Source organism: Apus apus, chromosome 5 (genome assembly GCF_020740795.1).
Source record: "Apus apus isolate bApuApu2 chromosome 5, bApuApu2.pri.cur, whole genome shotgun sequence".
Taxonomy (NCBI): Eukaryota; Metazoa; Chordata; class Aves; order Apodiformes; family Apodidae; genus Apus; species Apus apus.
Genome location: NC_067286.1, coordinates 48503674 through 48522038, shown reverse-complemented (window position 1 = coordinate 48522038; position 18365 = coordinate 48503674). Strand labels below are relative to the sequence as shown.

General features: G+C 38.8%; 1 protein-coding gene across 2 annotated transcripts in view; it reads left to right on the top strand.

Annotated features, from left to right (window-relative positions):
- Positions 1–3290: 3290 nt before the first annotated feature.
- The window catches only part of NRDE2 (NRDE-2, necessary for RNA interference, domain containing), a 29116-nt gene continuing 14041 nt past the window's right edge, over positions 3291–18365 (top strand). The window contains exons 1-6 of one of the 2 annotated variants that reach the window (XM_051622599.1): positions 3291–3408; positions 10693–10801; positions 12363–12587; positions 14631–14780; positions 15807–16269; positions 16456–16858. In XM_051622599.1, coding sequence (XP_051478559.1) covers positions 3339–3408; positions 10693–10801; positions 12363–12587; positions 14631–14780; positions 15807–16269; positions 16456–16858 — 1420 coding nt within the window. In that variant the 5' untranslated portion in view covers positions 3291–3338. Of the gene's footprint in view, positions 3409–10692; positions 10802–12359; positions 12588–14630; positions 14781–15806; positions 16270–16455; positions 16859–18365 lie in introns of both variants that reach the window. The other variant, XM_051622598.1, reaches the window with a different exon arrangement.

Sequence of the window (18365 nt, the reverse complement as noted above, 5' to 3'; positions counted from 1 at the left end):
GAGAAATATTGCCTGCATTTATGTGATAGCATTAAATATGGTGGGTCTTGTTTATTTTGGTGGGTTGTTTGTTTTTTCTGTCACAGTAATATATGTATGGCAACAAAAATAACACCCTTCATTAATGTATCCCTTTCTTCACCCATAATGAGGCTAATTTCCAGGGACAAAGGACATACATCTGTATTTAGGATTCTTCTAAACTCTCTCTTTGGCCATTTACTTTACTCTCAAAAAGCACATTTTCTGTATTCTTGTTGTTGAGAAGTTGTTAGCTACCGTCACTATGATAAGCTGAGAGTCAACGTGAATAATGACATTCAGCAAATAAACTGCTTTTGTTATGAAATCCATTTAGTTTATCCTGCACCTAGAGCATCAGTATGTTGAAAGGGCTTTGAGTCTGGTTCACAAGAGAATAAAGAAATCATTTTCTGCAGATAGGTAATAGTTTTCCCAGTGCTGAGGTATGCAGAATAAATGCATTTACAAATTTCAGTAACTATCGAAACAAGATTATAACAAATACTTCCATGAGCAGGAGAGTTCTGACTCAGCTTTCCCAGTATGTTAGACTCCTGAGATGAACTGCATGCACACTGGAGTTTTCCTCCCACTGAAAATCCTGTTCTGTGTTGCCACCTGTTTTCATGTAATTTGCAGTAATATATTAACCTATAACCTCCTGTTAAATTTGGCTGAATTTGCTCACAAGTTCTAAAGCTACCTGGAGAATCTATGCTAGGCAGAAAGACAAATGCTTGTTCAGGTAGCATAATTACATAGGTTTACTCTGCTCAGGAAAAAGGCTAAAACGTGCATGTGACAAGATACTTTTTTTGTCACAAGTTGTTAACATGCTTCTTTTAGATTTTTTCCCCCTATCTTCTGTATCAATTCTAAGCAGGTAAACATTTCTATATATGACATACTGCATTTTCTACATTCTAATGTTTCACTACAAAACTTGATAGATGTTAACAGCCTTGAACCAAAACATTGCTCCATATCAGTATGTGAGCACACAGTTCAAAGCCCGTTCTTTCCAAGTTGGCAGTCAGGCCCCACTCGATGGTTTCTAGACTATCAGTGTCCATGACCACTATTTTTTTCTGAATCTTCTTATCTCTGTACTTACATTCTTCTCTCCTGTTAATACAAAGGATTATCATTTTATAGATTAATAACAAAAACAAAAAAAAAAAGGTAGGAAACAAGAACTGGTAAGTTTTATAGTTTTCTAAAGGCAGAAGTCACTAGTGGGATCCCTCAGAATCTAACTGTCCAACATCTACAAAAGGCTGCAAACAGCAGTGAACACAGAGTTGACAAAATTTGCAGACGGATGCTATTCAGGAAAATCAACTAGAAAGCTGACTGAGAAAGGTCACTAAAGTATTTCAGAAATAGAATCATAGAATAGTTTGGGCTGGAAGGGACCTTAAAGATCATCTAGTTCAAACCCCCCTGCCTGGGCAGGGACACTTCCCACTAGATCAGGTTGCTCAAGGCCACATCCAACTGGTCTTGAAGACCTCCAGGGAGGGGGCGTCCACAACCTCCCTGGGCAACCTGTTCCAGCATCTCACCACCCTCGCAGGAAAAAACTTTTTCCTAATGTCCAACCTGAATCTCCCCTCTTTAAGCTTCAGACCATTGCACCTTGTCCTCTCACTACATACCTGTGTAAAAAGCCCTACCCCAGCTTTCTTGTAGGCCCCCTTCAGATATTGGGAAGTTGCTACCACGGAGCCTCCTCTTCTCTCAGCTGAGCAACCCCAACTTCCTTAATTTGCCTTCATAGGGGAGTTGCTCTAGCCCTCTCATCATCTTCGTGGCTGTCCTCTGGACACACTCATAGAGTTCTATGTTGGGGACTCCAGAACTGGACACAGTACTCCAGGTGGGGTCTCACCAGAGCAGAGTAGAGGGAGAGAATCAGCTCCCTCGACCGGCTGGCCGTGCTGTTTTTGATGCAGCACAGGATACAGCTGGCTTTCTGGGCTGCGAGTGCACGTTGGTGGCTCATGTTAAACTCCTGGTCCTCCACTTCCCCCAAGTCCTTCTCCTGTGGGCTGTCTATAATCCTTACTCCACCCAACATGTATTTGTGCTTGGGATTACAGAACCTTGCACCTGGCCTTGTTTAACTTCATGTAGTTTGAACGATATATATATAATATATATGTAAATAGATTATAAAACAACCGAAAAAATCAGCTTGGCAAACGTGAAGAGGCATGCACAGGGAAGCTATTCCTAACATCTACATGCAATAGTTACCTATTATCTTTTGCCACTCAGGAATGGATTCATAAGAAACAGTGTAGCTCAGGAGAGGCCAAAAGCCAAACAGAATGATCAGCAGGTACTGGGAAAGGAGCAGAAACCTGTCACTGTAATTCCATATAATTTCTAAACCCATTGTACACTTATAGCATAGTCATTACATAAATTCTGATCATGCAGGATTAGTGTAGGAGTTAGAAAAATAAAAAAATTCAGAACTTTATCAAATGGCTTCAATAGATGAATTTAAAAGGCAGACTTTTCAGTCCAGAAAGGCAAATACTGTAGTGAAGTATCTTAATGGTCTATAAAATATTGCAGAGAAAGTGAATAGGGACGCTTTATTTTTCCTCACAATGCAAGGATCAGGCACTGGGCTTGAAACAAAAAGCAAATACTGTTTCAGACAATACATAATCAGGTCATGTAATATTCTGCCCAAGAAGGCGCAAAGTGTAAAAGCATACAAAGCTTTTTGCCCAGTTCCTTTATGGAGGGCAGGCTCAGGGAAAGTGTGAAACGTGATGGTGACGCCCTGGCCGGGAGGCTGAAGGACTGAGAGTGCAGGAGGTTAGCTCTTCCCTGGCCCTCACTACCCGCGTCTGAGACAGGCGTTCTGGCTAGGTGGGCTTTCAGAGGTGCAGCGGATACGAGCAGATAGGAAGCACGGCGTCTTACGAGGTTCTCCTTCGCACAGCCGAGCGTTCCAGTCTCGAGGAGCCGCTGCTTGGGTGTTCCCTCCCAGCGAGCCCCGCCAGGGAAGCCACGGTGCTGGGGAAGGAAAGGCTGGCTCTGGAAACTCCATTCCCTCCTCCTTCCCCAGCAGCTCCCTCCTCCAGCCCCGCAGTCACGGCGGCGGACGCGCGGGGCCTGGCGAGGGCGGGACGGCAGCAGCAGCCCCGGGCCTGGGCCTTTCCCTGCCGCACCCAGCGGGCCGCGCCGCCATCTTGGGCCGCCGGGCAGGGGAACTACCCCTCCCAGCGTGCCCGGCGCGGCGCCGCCATCTTGCCCCGCCACCGCGCGGGGCGGCTCGGGCGGCGCGCGCGGCCATGGCGCTGTTCCCGGCGTTTGCCGGGCGCGGGCAGCGCCCCGCCGGCAGCAGCGAGGGCGCCGGGAGAGGTAAAGTCCCGGGAGAACGCTCTTTCCCCCCAGCGGCCCGCCGCGGCCTGGCCCTGGGGAAGCCCTGCCGCTTCCATTCGCCTCCACGCAGAGCCTGCTGCCCCGCGCCGGCCTTCCCGCGCACCCCGCCGGGCCTGCCCCGGCCCGGCCCGGCCCGGCCCTGCCGCGGCGCAGCGCGGCCCGCCCGTGCCCGCTCCGCCCCCGCCGCCACCCCACGGCGGGGCGGTGCTGCCGCGGGGCCCCGGCGGCTGCGGGGGCCGCGGCCCGGGGGCTTTCCTGGGCCGCTGCGGAGCGCGGTGCGTCCTCCGGCCGCGCTCCTCCCGCCGGCGCGGAGCGGCAGCGCGGCCGGGTTGCCGACACAGCTGCTTTCCCTGGGGTAGCTCTGGGGAGAGCCCGAGATAGGAACGTTCCCATAAAAATGGTGCTGGCTTCTCATTGGTGTGTTCAGATTTGCGTCCAGCTGTCTGCTGGTAGATGCTGGAGGGGGCGTGGATGTAGAAATACTTGAAAAAATAGGTGTATGTTAGTTCTGTGGGTGGAGAAGGTTTGTTTAACGCAGAAAACGAGGTGGTGGGGTTTTTCTCCCCCGCAGCCTTGGATAAGTTAAAAAATACTCTCATTCCTTCGATTATTAAGGTAAATATTAGTTGTAAATGGTTTGGGGTTTTTTTGGTTGTGTTTTTTTTAAGCTCCTGAGTTGAGATTATGATTCAGTTTATCATGCCGACTCACGGTTGCTGACTATCAAGTTATACTTGATAGTAAGGAGCCCTCTGTGGCCTGTTGCCAAACGGAGGTATGCACAACATTTATTACTTATGTTGGGAGATACTTCGAACTATGCTTTTTGCTTGCCAGCTTCCACCGCCGCCCCCCCCCCCCCCCCCCCCTTGTCGGCCCATCCTCGGGACACCACACCAAGAGGAAACTCTAGAAGAGTTGTTTACTTAGGCTAAGTTTCTTGTATATTTGGTTCATTCTGCATGGTGAGTTTTTGAAGCTTTCAGCAATACAGGCTGGGGTTAGCTTCTTGTTCTAACCAGTTCTGCATTACCCCCGGATGGCATCGCAGCTGTTGGTATCAGCCTGCCAGTAGAGGGATGTTCTAGCCACGTTCAGGAGCCTTTCTGATAACGACAGTAGGTGCAGGGAACAGTGAATGTGATAAGATCCCAAACTGTAGCTTCTAGGAAGAGAGAAGCTTCTCTGCCAGGCAGAGGTATATTAAAATTCTCTAGTAGTAAGACCTTGTGTATGTTTGAAAACTCTGGGAATTTAGCCTGTAGGTTTGTTATGTGTAGACTGTGTCACCGTAGATTGCTTGTCTTGAAGATCAAATTACACAAAAAACGATGTTAGACTGGCTTTGGGATCTACATTTCAGTTATTAGCACAGTTTATGAGTTACATTTTAGTCTACTGGAAGTTTTTTGTATGAGAATTACTGGCAAAACTTTAAGGAACAAAATTTGTTTATTTTAGTCAATATATTACTTTGTTTTTAATGACCACATTTCAGTATAAGTTCAAAAAATTAAATATTAACTCAGAATCACATTTATGGTGGCATATATCAAATTTCACATGTTCAGCTTGTGAGAACTTGAGAACTTTACAGGCAACTTTGATATCTCTCTGATAGTTGACTCTTTCCTCAGAGCTGATGAGAAGCCAAGGTCCATCATAATCCATCACCAGGGTATGTTATATTTAACATGACAGGCAAAACTGAGGTGTCTTTTGCAGTCATTTAGGACTTCTTCGTAGTTTTATTGTAAAAATTAAAGTAATAATGTAATTATGCTGGCCAGTTTTTATTTCTCCAACCACCTCTGTTTCAAACTCTTACAAACCTTTTTAAACTACTTAGAAATGTAAGTTCTGCCTGAAACTGCAGTAGTGCTGAACACTGCTCCTAACCTGCTATATTGCTGAGTGCCAGCAACCTCTGGAGTGCAAAGTGATTTTGTGTATGTTTTTTTGCAGTTATGTTGTTGAGCTTAATGGTTTTTGGTAGAAGATAAACTACAACTTTATCAGTAGCTGTACTGAACAGAGCAGTGGTAATAATTAACTTTACTCACAGTAGCAAGCATTATGCATGGCATTATTTACTGTCTGAACTATTCCGTAGGTAAAATGGTGCAGTGATTTTTGCTGAAGACAGATTTTCAGGATTCTGAGAGGCAACAAAAGGCTTTGCCTGATTCATAAAAATTGTCTCTGTAGACATGCACTGTAGATTTTTGTTTCCTTGGGAAGGTATAAAAGTTGCTTCTACTGTTGTGCTTATGTATGTGAATGGTAGAGTAGAACAATAAACAAGTATGTGCATATTATCACAAAAAGTATTGTATGTCTTTTTGTCTTTATATTCTTTAAGAACATAAATCTGGTCTGTGAAAATTAGAAACTTAACATCTGACAAAAAACAGCAAAAAAAAATAATGAAAGAGTAGAGTTTTAAAGTTCGGAATGCATTTTGATGTTTGAAATGTTTGTATCCAGCTAACTGATTCACTGGAGTATATTTACAAGAAGGTTTGGACTTGCATGTTGTGTAATGGAAAGAACTGGTCAGTTCTTTCCGGAGTGTTAGGTCGGTTTGGTTAAATTGTTCAGAAAACACTGTAGTTGGAGAACTCTTAAGCATTTCCCTGGTGTATCCACAGAGTCATATGGACTGTACTACCAGGGTTGGTTCTTACAGTGTGATTCTTCAGTGTTCTAAAAACACAATTTAATCTCATCTGCTCAAACAGAACCAAGCCAAAGGCACAGTCAGGGGATTAATGTTTATGACTCAATTTCTCAAGGTGAATTTTCCTTGGAGGCCCTAAAACAATAGTCTAAAATACAAAAAAGAAACCTTATTGTGCTTGTGCTTACTGTTGTAATAATACTGTACTAAGTTAGTGAGTCAGTGAGTCATTTCACATCTGTAAGAGAATAACAGATGCTTTCACATAACGTTAAGTAAAAATTACATATTGAAAGTTAATTTCTAATAGTGGCAATAATAAACATTATTTTGCTATATGTAAGGCAGATTTCTCGGGGAAATTGATCTCATTCATGCTTGCTGTCTGCCAGCCTACTTAATATTTCTCCCTTCCTTCTCAGGAATTTTAACCCTTTCAGTCACATTTGTTGTGGTGGGAGAGGGAAATGACAAAAGTAGAGGAGGTCTGTGAAAATCTACATTTGCTGAGAAAAGATAAATGTAGGTGAAGCCTCATAGCTGGGGGAGAGGCTGGAATGTGAATTGAACTGTTACCAGGATAGATGGGCTTGGAAATGAGTATATGTACATTAGCCAATTCTAATAAACATCTTGAGAGATCACAATCTCACACAGCACAGGCTGCCTGTTCCCCAGCCATTAATTAAGGGATGTGGCAAAGTACTGTAGAAAGGTCTAGAGAATGCAGATAATTCTGGAAGCTGTAGCAGTGGTGGGGAGTGTAAAGGATTGAGGACACAACCTGGAAATCTGGGCTTCATCCTTTTGTGAGCTGCAGGATTAATTTGCTAAGAGGAGGAGAATGAAAATTTTGCCAACTTATTTTTTGTTAAGAATGTGGTTCTGGTCCTAGAACAGCCTTTTAAACAGTGAAATACAAATACAACTGCTTCTCACTGCTCTGCCAGTTCAGGTGTAACCTCTTGTTTAATGTGTGTTTTGTGCCTCAGGGAAATTAATGTGCTTGATCAGCCCCACGTTTTATTGTGTCTTCTAAAACAACTGGAGCTTGACTGCTTTCTTTGTTTACTTTCTACTCTGTTAATTTTGTCAGTGTGATCAGTAATGCCATTTAAAAAGAAATTTTTCAATTTCTTTCAATTTTTTGTTTTTAAGACTGAAGATCTTTGTGCTGCTAAGGATCTGTATCTCCATTTGGAAATGATTTGGCACTGTAGGCTCAAGGTTATAAAATTTAGCATGCTTGTAGTTGCATGCAAACATTTTTTTCCTAGTTTGGGCTCATCTGTATCTAAAGTGTTTGCAGTGATGAATATCATTAAAAAATACATTATCCACATTCATCTTGGGGGACCTGATATTGTGCTCTTGACATTGATGAAAAGCCTGTTTTGTTGCATACAGCGTTTAAAAAGACATAAGGTCAAGATCTTAAACATTTTAGGCTTTATTCCTAATAACCTGAATATTCTAAGTCTTGAATTCTGAATTTGGTCATCAACAACTCTGTATGACTGAAGGCAAATTATTTAACGTCATTCTGCCTTCGAGCTTAGTTTTTAAAAAATCTAACCCAGTGATTTATGGTCATGAGTATTGCTACTGTTACCTTTAAAGTGATTTTTGAACTACAATTCTTCATTCAAATCAATACAGAACTACCTTACAATGTATTTATTTCTACAAAAAATAATAATAGTAACTGATGTATTATATGTTACAAAGGGAAACAATAACGTATTGAAATTAAGAGAAACTTAAAGGCTACAGAGAATATCTTTGTGCCTGAAGTATTTTATTGGGTTTCCGGCTAAAGACAAATTAGGTAAGTTTTCTATATAATTGGAACATATAATAATTTTAAGGAGATCTGTCTGGCTATTAAGTTACAGTTTTATGTTGTCATGTGGTACACTTTTACACTCTGCCAACCAGTAATTTTTTCTGTTTTGTTAAGTGAATCTGGGTAATAAATGCAAATCAAAACAAAGATGGATTTATTTTTTTTAAGGGAATTAAGTGTCTCCTTTAATTCTGTAAATAAATAAATGGAAGGCTTTATGCCCAGATTAGCTGTATTTACTGAGATCTGGAGTGCTCTGGACACTTGTACATTCTCTGAATTTGTTTTGAGGAAGACCAGAGTGTAACTAGTGGAAAAACATTGTAGGGTTGTAGTTTGCTTCTGCATTCCTTTAGAACCCATCCTCATTACCAAAATGAGCAGAAATAATTGAGCATAAGGAAGATAATACTTTTAAAAAACAATATCCCATTTAATAAATATGCCTTAAAAATATCAGAAAATATAAGGCAGCACTCGGTGTACTGCATGATGTGTATTGAATTATTCATTCCAATTTGATTATGTAGTTATCTGGTGTATGAATTTATTTAACTCCTGTGTGTTTTAAATATGTAACAGTTACAGAATTGTCCATGAGAAACATTTCAGTATTTAATGGAAAATACTAAATATAATTCTTCTAAAAACTAACTCCGATTTTAAATTGGTTCTTTATACATCTCTTATAGGACAAAAATAAGCAATTAACTTATTGTAGCATAACACTTTATTCCCTAGCAGGGGGAATCATTATATTGATAAGTGAGTGGAATGTTGCTTGGATATTATCTAGCATAAATCTTTCTCCTTTAAGCTCACCAAAGGTTATGGAAGGATGCTTTGTGGTATATTTACAGTTTTAGAATCATGGACACTTTACTTAAAACAAAGGTGTTTGTGCCCGGGTGGATTCTTTCAAAATAAATACTAGATTTTAATAATATTTTAAATAGACAAGGATCACAGTTTTAACGTTTCAAATTTTCTTCTAATTTTCCATTAATATATCCTAAGTTTTTCCCTGGAAGGGAGCAAAAATAATCTCATATTGATTTGCCTCAAAGTAGGGCAGTGTATTTGCCTTGGTTTTGGTGATTCTGATTGCCAGGCAGAAGATTACAATAATACGCATACATATTTTACGCCAAATTTCTGGTTTTCAGTCTACATCCAGTGTTTCCATGAGCTGGGAAACAGCATGTAGCAGTGTTCTGCTTGGGGCACTCATGGGAAGTGTATTTTGGTCCTGATAGTGCCATGAACTGTGGGTTCTTCTGTGCACAGAGGTTCAAGATGAACCAGGGAAGGTGGCCCTCCCTGCCCATGGGACCTCTGGTAGCAGGGCCAGTCTCTTGGGAAACACAAAGTGGAGCTTTGCTTGCTTGCTTGTACTTCTTCAAGAGTTTAACTTAGGTTAAAAAACTATTTTGCAGTCTGCTCCATTTTAAATCCTTTTGTGGACAACAATAAAGGGAAGATGGAATTTTGGTATGAAGAGCTATTTCTGAAAGAAACATTTCAGAAGGAGGGAGAGACTTATGGCTTGGCAGAAGATAAATTCATGCTATTTAAGGATTAGAGGTCAGCGTAGTGAAAAGCAGAAAGACAGGAGTCACAGGAAGAAGACAGAGGCAAGAATGGTTGTGAAGCGCATGAAGAACAGGCAGAGGGACCAAATTTTCTCCTTTTTGTTGTTATCTCCTGTGATCTGGCACCAGAGAGGCTGACGTTAAATTCTGTGCTTATGCGAAATAAAGTTTGTTGCTGAATATGTTAGAAAATGTCACATACGTAAAAAAATTCTAGAAATTAAATATCTATGAAAATTGTTATAGAATTTTTAATATCAATACAATTATGGTAAAACATTCCCCCTCCACATCCTGTCAGTGTCTGATCTTATCAGATTACTGAAATGGCTGAGGTCTAGATGCAGAATACTTAATGCTGACTAAAATATCAAAATTAGCATCAGATAACCTTTTTTCACGCTATTTAAATGTCTGATTTCAGTGGTTAGAGAACTGAGAATCCAGTGACATGTTTTGACCTTGTATGAAACACTCAAGTATTCTTACTGGTAGTGGGTGTTCCTATCAATAAAATTCAGATTAAAATATTTTCCATACAGTGAGTGAAGTGCAGTTTTGTAAATTTGCATAACTTGTGTTGCATTCATTAACTACACTTCTCAAGTGATTATGCTCTTGTGTAATTTTTTCAATTTTATTCTTTAAATTAAAATATATACATATCTATTGTATATACTATGCATTATAATTATAAAATATTTGAAGACACAAGTTCTTATATAATTATGCCCATATAACTAATATATTCATATACAATATGTATGTATATATGTATAAAAAGTTAGAAATTTTCCATCGTAAAAAATTAATATTAGACAGATTGGGGTTTTTTTTAAGTATATAGCAGTATATAAAACATCATCTGCTAGCAGTATGAACTTCAAATTATTATAATATAGTGGGATTTTGAAAGCTTCTCTTGATGTCAGAGAAGATTTCAGTTCCTAAATATTTTGCCTCATCAAAACCTAGTGTTCTGCTAAATGAAAATTTTATGGATTGCCTTCTGATATGCCCAGTTGTTACACAGGACTTAGTGACATTTGCTGCAAAGTTAGCTGTCTACTGACTAGATTGACTCCCACCTGGAAAAAGCACAGGAAGCTAATTTGTGTTGATCTCACACTTTTCTTTACCTGCAGAATTGGACTGGCTTAGTAACCCAAGCTTCTCTACGGAAGATGCACTATTACTGCACCAGCGCACTACAGAAGTTGCAAATCTCCCCCCTGAAAAATCACCACTAATAAGGTAGAATATACTTCAATATCTTTTAAAATAGCCTCTTTCTTATGTCCTTCTTATCTTTTGTTGCATGAGACCAAAATTGGGAGTTTTTAAGGCTGCTTTTCGTTCCACTCTGCAGTATTTAAAAAGAGCTGAACTGAGTCACACATAAAAGTATGAATAATGCTTCCATGTCCTTTAACTTAAAATAATGAGAAATTATACTTAGGCTATTATATTCCCATTTTCTTTTTCTCCCAGCTGCATTTAAATCATTGTTATTTCAAAATAGAAAGAAAACTGATCATGATCCTTCATTAGCTTTTGAATGTCCTGAGTAACCCTTGATACAGTGTTAAGATTAAGCATCATCTTTGTGATTTCTCTGTGAAAACCAGTTCAGCCATTTCACAGTCATTTACTTTTTAAAAACTAGTTGAAGAGGTGAGTTAATGAAATATTACATGTATCAAGTTATGCAGCTTTGTAGAACATGTTGATCACTGAAGTGAGTGATGAAAATGAGCTTTAAGCCACCATGTTTGCTCAAGAACTAGTTTTCATACGTTCACTGGAATGGTTGCTATATGTGGCATATCTACACTATAACTAAGATAAGTCACTTTTAATTTGATACAGCCTCCTGTGTTTATCATGGCTGTTGGTAGCAATGATAGAGAATGTCTTTATAATGTCTTTATAATCACACCTGAGTATATCTTTTTCATAGAATGGTTTGGGTTGGAAGGGAGCTTAAAGATCATCCGGTTCCAACCTCCCTGCATGGGCACGGACACCTCCCACTAGACCAGGTTGCTCAGAGCCCCATCTAATCTGCCCTTGAACACTTCCAGGGATGGGGCAGCCACAGCTTTGTATACTTATTCTTACTTTTACATGTATTGTGTGATTGAAATGCAATAACTGTTCTGTTCATAAGTCATGTATTTTGCTTGTATTTCTTCAGATCTTTTCATTACTTTAATGTCATAAAACTAATGAATTTACAAATTGCCATTCAGATAGACTGACATAGTAAAGGCACCATATTTCATTAATCTTTGAAAAAGAACTTGTCAAAAAATATTGTAGTGAGAAATGTGTGATCTTTTTGCCTATTACTAGGGTACATTCTCAGTTTAATAAAAACTTAATTACTCCAATATATGTGGTGTTTGGGGGGCATTGGTTTGTTTAGGGGAGTGTGTGTATTCGTTTTAAAGGTCCTCTAATGGCTCTCTCATGGCTTCTTTTGTCTTAGTACCCTTAAATAAATTGTGTAAGATTCTGGTGATGATAGCAAACGGATATTTTTACAGATCAGACATCAAAATGCCATTGACAATTAAATTTTAAGACTGGTTGTCAGTAATTCCAGCAGCTGAAAAAACAAAGATGACTGTTACTTAGTGCAAATTTATATTACTTGAATTGTGTGTGTTGCTGCTTACTCTTCTCCAAAAATACAGATAGAGCAATGGTAAAGGGTGAAATTGTTATGAACTTTCTTAAGGTGGTATCTCTTTACAGTTTTAAGACTTAGGTACGTAGGTGTGTTTAGATACATATACTTGTTTCCAAGCAGGACTACTTCAAGGTCAGAGTTGTCAGGAGAAAGTGATACAGATGAGAGCCTGAAACAGTCAAGTACAAAAAGGAAAAGGAAAAAGAAAAAGCATCACCATTATAAGAAGACAAAAAAGAAAACCAAAGGGGACTCCAGTAGCAGCGAATCGGATGTGGACACTAAGCACAGCAAGGACAAAGCCACAAGAAGTGGCAGAATTAATGAAAAGGAAGCAGCAGCAAAGTATGTATTAATTAATACTAAGCAAGACATACATTAATTGTGTTCTTGTACTTGTCTCTTCAATTTTATGAATTAAATTATTCCACTGGTGCATATTATTTTTCAGAGATATGTATGACTAACCCTCCATTCAAATGAAAATAGAAATAGAAACACTTGTTTATTTTATTCAAAGTTTTTCAGGTGTGATTGTCATTTGAAGTACTGTTTGCAGAACAAAGCATGTTATGATGGTAATGAATTGTATTTTTAAAGACAAATAGAAGCTTACATAAGTTTTTGAAAGCATCTTGATTCCTTTCCTGGATCTTCAGTTTACTGTCAGAGTTTGGAGAGGGATTGCATTAAATGTTATTCCTAAATAGTGTAAAAGTCTTAGCATGCAGCTGTGTTTACCTTGTGATACAGTGTCCTCCTCATAGAGTTAATGTTGCCTTTTTTTGATATTAAGACAAAGTTTGCTGTATGATTTAACATTTATTTTATGTCCAGACATTTACTGCTCGTGATACATCTAGATGAGATTTGAACAACTGAAATTGTTTTGCTGCGTCATTTTTGTTAGTTTCAGGAGCTCTGAAGTACTGTGTAATTAGTGGGGGTGTCATTTTTATATGGAACAAGAAAATAGGTATCTAGTGACTAGCATGACCTTGAGCAGTAAAAGAGGTTCTGCGAATGCACTGAGTATTCAGGTTTGTCACACCTAGCTTTGCTTTTCTCTGTCTGTTGGGTTTTGATAGTTTGATTCAAAGTAGCCTAATTCTAACTGGCTGTGTAAGTTACCTTTCCCCGTTTCTTGTCATGTTTCTGGTTTGAGCTGCCATTTTGCCTCTCTTTGATTCTCTAGTTCCTTTTTTTTCTTTAGCATCAGCAGTTTTGGCTCTAATTCACAGCACTGCAGCAGCTCCTGGGGACAGAATGAGGATTTGGTGACATTGAGGCATTGTTATAGCTGGCTGTCATCCAGGCAGTCTTTGCCTTTGCCCCAGCTTACTTATTTTCCAGGCAGATTTACTGGGATCTGAGAGCATAGGCTTGTGGGAACATGTCTGTGCCAAGGGCTCTTAAGATCATTTGCCCATGAAAGAATAGCAGTGGTACTGGAGGAGTTGTCTGCTGCCTCTAGCCACCCTCACTACCTTCCAAGACTCTGTTGTTGGCTTGTGGCACTGAAGGTTTAGTTGGCTGTGAGGAAGCAGAGTGAAAAATGACTGGGATGCTGCGACTCTTCTGCGCTGCCCAATCACTCTTTGCTGGAGGGTTTCTGGGCTGGATGCAATGGAATTATGTGCTGAACCTGATTCATCAGCTGTTTGCTAGACCAGCCACAGCTTTGCCCAAATTAAAGGGCTGAAGTTCTTTCAGGGTGGCTATTTTAACTTTTTTCCGTAAGTGGTTTATTTTGAGAGAATACTGAGTTTTCAGGAAACTGTTTTTGAAACCTGAATCACAAAATTGCTCTAAATGCAATAGGTCTTGTGAAATTTTGGAAAGCTTCTCCAGACTAGAAAACTCATTTACTAAATTACATATTTGTAACATGAATTCAGACTGGAAGTTCAGTTTGGAGGCAGGTGGCAATTTCCCCTTCAGGTCATTTGTATGACTGTAATCCATAAAGCACTTTGCACGCTATTTTACCAAATGCATGGGTATAATTTACAGCTTATTGACATAATCCCCTTACAGATTATTCCCTTTTAGGAGGATACTACAATTAAGAAAGACAAAAGTAAATGCTAAAAGTAATAATATATGGCTCTTAGATTATAGTTTACTGAGCAATTAATTGGTTAAATCTGGTTATTACCTTTCATAATCCTAAATCCAATTTTTGGAAGTGCAAGGAGTGTTTGTGTTTTGTTTTGATGATGCTGTTGGAGTATTTCCAGTTGTTTCTTTCCCATTGTGTGACTGACTTTGCAGTGATGGTCATATAACATAAATTATTATGAACTACAGAAATGCAATGTTTCCTGGGTTTTGTAAATGCTGAATGTATTACCAGTGTTTAGAACACACTTGTTCTCCTTTGTTCAGTCTAGACAAGAAAACATCAAATCTTACCAGCAATCGCTTTGTTTGGCTTGATGATATCCAGGCTTTGACAGCAGAAACCTTCAGAATAGACAAGAAACCAGACCCTGCAAACTGGGCCTACAAATCCCTGTATCGAGGGGACATAGCAAGGTACAGTATGTTGGGTTTTGTTGGTATTCAAACTCACTTTCTCAAGATTCATTAACTTGAGTCTGACTGTGAAATTTTTATGTAGCAGATGAGAAAGTAAGATAACTGAGTGTTTTATTTCAAAATTTGACCTTCATTTCAAATGACTAGAGATGGAAAGGTATATTCAGCATCCTTAGTGGGTACTATGTACTATGAGGACCCCTTAGAACATTGTCCGACATTAACAGAGGAGCCCATCTAAAGGAACCTACACTGGGCTCGTACATTGTGTATGTACATTTACAGCTTGATGTTCTGAGGGAGAATTTTTACTATATATAAAGAAGTAATTATTTGTGGAGGAGGGATTATTTATGGATTTTATTTTTGTAGTGTAATACCTTTGCAGTAGAATTGCCTGGTTACAATCCATACAAATTTTCTTCCACCTTTAGAGTGTCAGCTATCGTTTGAAATTAAAAGTGTTATTTTAGCATTACACATCACTACATCTGCCACTGAAGTGACATTCTTGGTAGTATTCTTAATCTGTAGGATTATAGTGGCCTTTATGAACCTGATCTCTGTCTCTTTTTTCACTCTCCCCTCCCTGCCCTGGCCCACTTCTTGGCATATAAAATGAAGAGAGGCTTGAGGATACAGAAAGATATTACTGAACTACTGTGTCTTATTTTTAAGTTTAAAATAATCTAATATAAACAACCTTATATAATGCTGTAATTCTTTTTCCACATTTGTCTACATGGCTTAAAATGATAGGAAGAAAAAAAAAATTTACTTCTGCTGAGCATGACAGGTATTTTTGAACTTAAAGGAATAATGATAATAAAAGTTTTGATGACTGAAAAAAAGTATTTAAGTTGAAGGGAAAAGTTACCATGTTCTTACACTTTTGAAGGTCTATGCATACATTATTCTGGTCAATTCTAATTAAAAGTACTTATTCAATGCTATCTTTCAAAAAAGAGGTATCTTTTCTAATGGGTGTTTTAGGAGATGCTTAATTATATTTTTCCTTCTAAGATACAAAAGGAGAGGAGAATCCTGTCTTGGCATAGATGCAAAGAAGCAGTGTATAACTTGGGACAGTTCTGCATCAAAAAGGAAGCAGTTACAGAGGCAACCTGAGCGCTACTTCACAAAGAACAATGTGAAAATGCTGAACACAGATGGGATTCCTGTTGTCAATAAAAGTTCTCCATCTGACCCAACTTCTTTTATACCGGTTTCCCAAATGGAAACTGATGATTCTTCCAACACAACGGAGGTAAATTCTCTTGGGATTTATGATCCATCAGCTACAGTGTGGCTAGAAGGAAAGGGGTGCAAGAGTACAGACCATGAGCCTGTAAATACGCAGCAAACAATGCAAGAGCCTGGGATAAACATTAACTCCATTCTAATGACAAAAGTGGAAGAACATAACAAGAAAGTCAGAGAAAACCCAAGAGATATTAATGCTTGGATGGAATTTGTTTCTTTTCAGGTATGTGTTCAAACAGGCTTATTCTAAGTAATAAATGAACATATTGTAGTTTCAATTGTTTAGGACTGTGTATTTTCTGTTGGTGAAGAATGAACTGTTAATTTGTCTTCACAAATGTCAGCATTCTTCTCATTATTCTAGTGATGATTCTTCCTAATTTGTAATGATTTTTCTCTTTGTTTTAAGGATGAGTTAATGAGAGGACCTAGCCCTTATGCCAGTAAGGGAGAGCAGGAAGTAAGAAGAAAATCACTGAAGTTAATCTTAGAAAAGAAACTGGCTATTTTAGAGAGGGCCATTGAAAGCAATCCAAGTAATGTTGATCTGAAACTTGCCAGACTGAAGCTTTGCACAGAATTCTGGGAACCACCAGCTGTGATTAAAGAATGGCAGAAGCTAATTTTCTTACACCCCAATAATCCAGAGCTATGGAAGAAGTATCTCCTGTTCTGTCAAAGTCAGTTCACTACCTTTTCTGTTTCAAAAATCAATAGTCTCTATGGAAAATGTTTGACTACCTTGGCAGCTGTACAGGATGGCAGCATGGTATCACATCCTCTGCTGCCTGGCACAGAAGAAGCTATGCTAGGTAAGTCTGTTTCATGTCATGGTCAGAATGGTCTTTGTTGGAGTTGAGTACATTCTCCATAAGAATAGACTTTACTATGTATGACAGGAAGTTTTTATTCTCTTCAGAATGCCTGGCATCCTGATTTCTTAGCTGAGAATTAAAACAGATATTCTAACCAAATATGGATGTAGCAGATGCTTTTCTTACCCAGGAGAATTTGTGATATAACATCCAGTAGAGTCTAATGTGCTGAGCAGTTTACAGCACAAATGTCAGGGCTGGAGAATTGCAGCCAACAGTGAGAGATGTGCTTTTATCTTTGAAGAATGTTTATTTAAAAAAAAAAAAAATCATTAGGTTGTGAAAAAACAATTTTATCTTTTTCAAAAGTTTTAATTACTTTAATCCAGAAAAGAGATGGAACATGGGATGTCTGATGTTAAATTTTCTTGAGCATCCCAGTTCATAGATGGAGAATTCTAAACTGTAATACCATGCATGTATCTACCACTTATAATTTATTATATAATTATCCCTGGAAGGAAAATTAGTCAGATGGTTACGATGCTGGAATGGAATGAATCCAGAGAAGAGACAAGTCAGTGCTCAATTCTGGCATGGGCTTTACATTTTATTTGGAGCTAAAATACTTAACCTATCTAATTTCAATTTTGGTTCTCTACCTCAAGGGGTCATTGTGATTATTAATCTATGAATATACTGAGGAGGGGAAAATATTAGTGTCACCATGAATGTGGGGGTTTTTTTCCTTTTTCCTTTGAAAATTTGTTTTAAGTTTAGGGGACTGTTACAAAGCAGTCCACATTTCTTCATGTGAAGCATAGTCCAAGGACCCTCTATTTTTATCGAAGTCCCATAACTGGTGTTTGGGCAGTGATGCTAACTGTTACGCAATATCCAGTCTGGATTTATAGGCTGAGATGCTGGATTGCAAATTAGTTTCAGGTGTTCAGATCTCTTATGGTTTTCGGTTGATTCATCTTGGATCAAGCACTGGAAAATATGCTGTAAAGGAAAAAATCTTGTGCTGGCAGGTGGATATTATACTGCCTGATAGCTTCTAATTGCTTCTGCTGTCTCTGTTTTCCGACTCTTCAGTCACTTTGTAACACTACCACAATGAATGATTTTCAGGAGAAATATTTTATTCAGCACGTATTTTTTTTCAGACGGGAAGGTTGTTTTTATTGTTTGTTTTTTTTCTCATTTTGTTTCCCTGCACAGGGCATATTTGACTCAGTAAGTGCTATTTGTCAACTGCTATGAGAATTTTTTTTAATACAGTTCCGTTAACTATGTTAGCTTGACTGACATTTTTCAAAGTACTTGCTGGCAATGTCTATAGATGAGTTAAAATTAAAATCGACTCAACTTTATTTCAGTTTCTGTTCTACTCTTAACATCTTATTGTTCTGTATTAAAGCTACAGTTATTTGTTTATGAACACTGTTGAGGGTTTGAGTGGGTTTTGGTGGTGTTTTTTTTCTTTTGGAATTCAAATTAT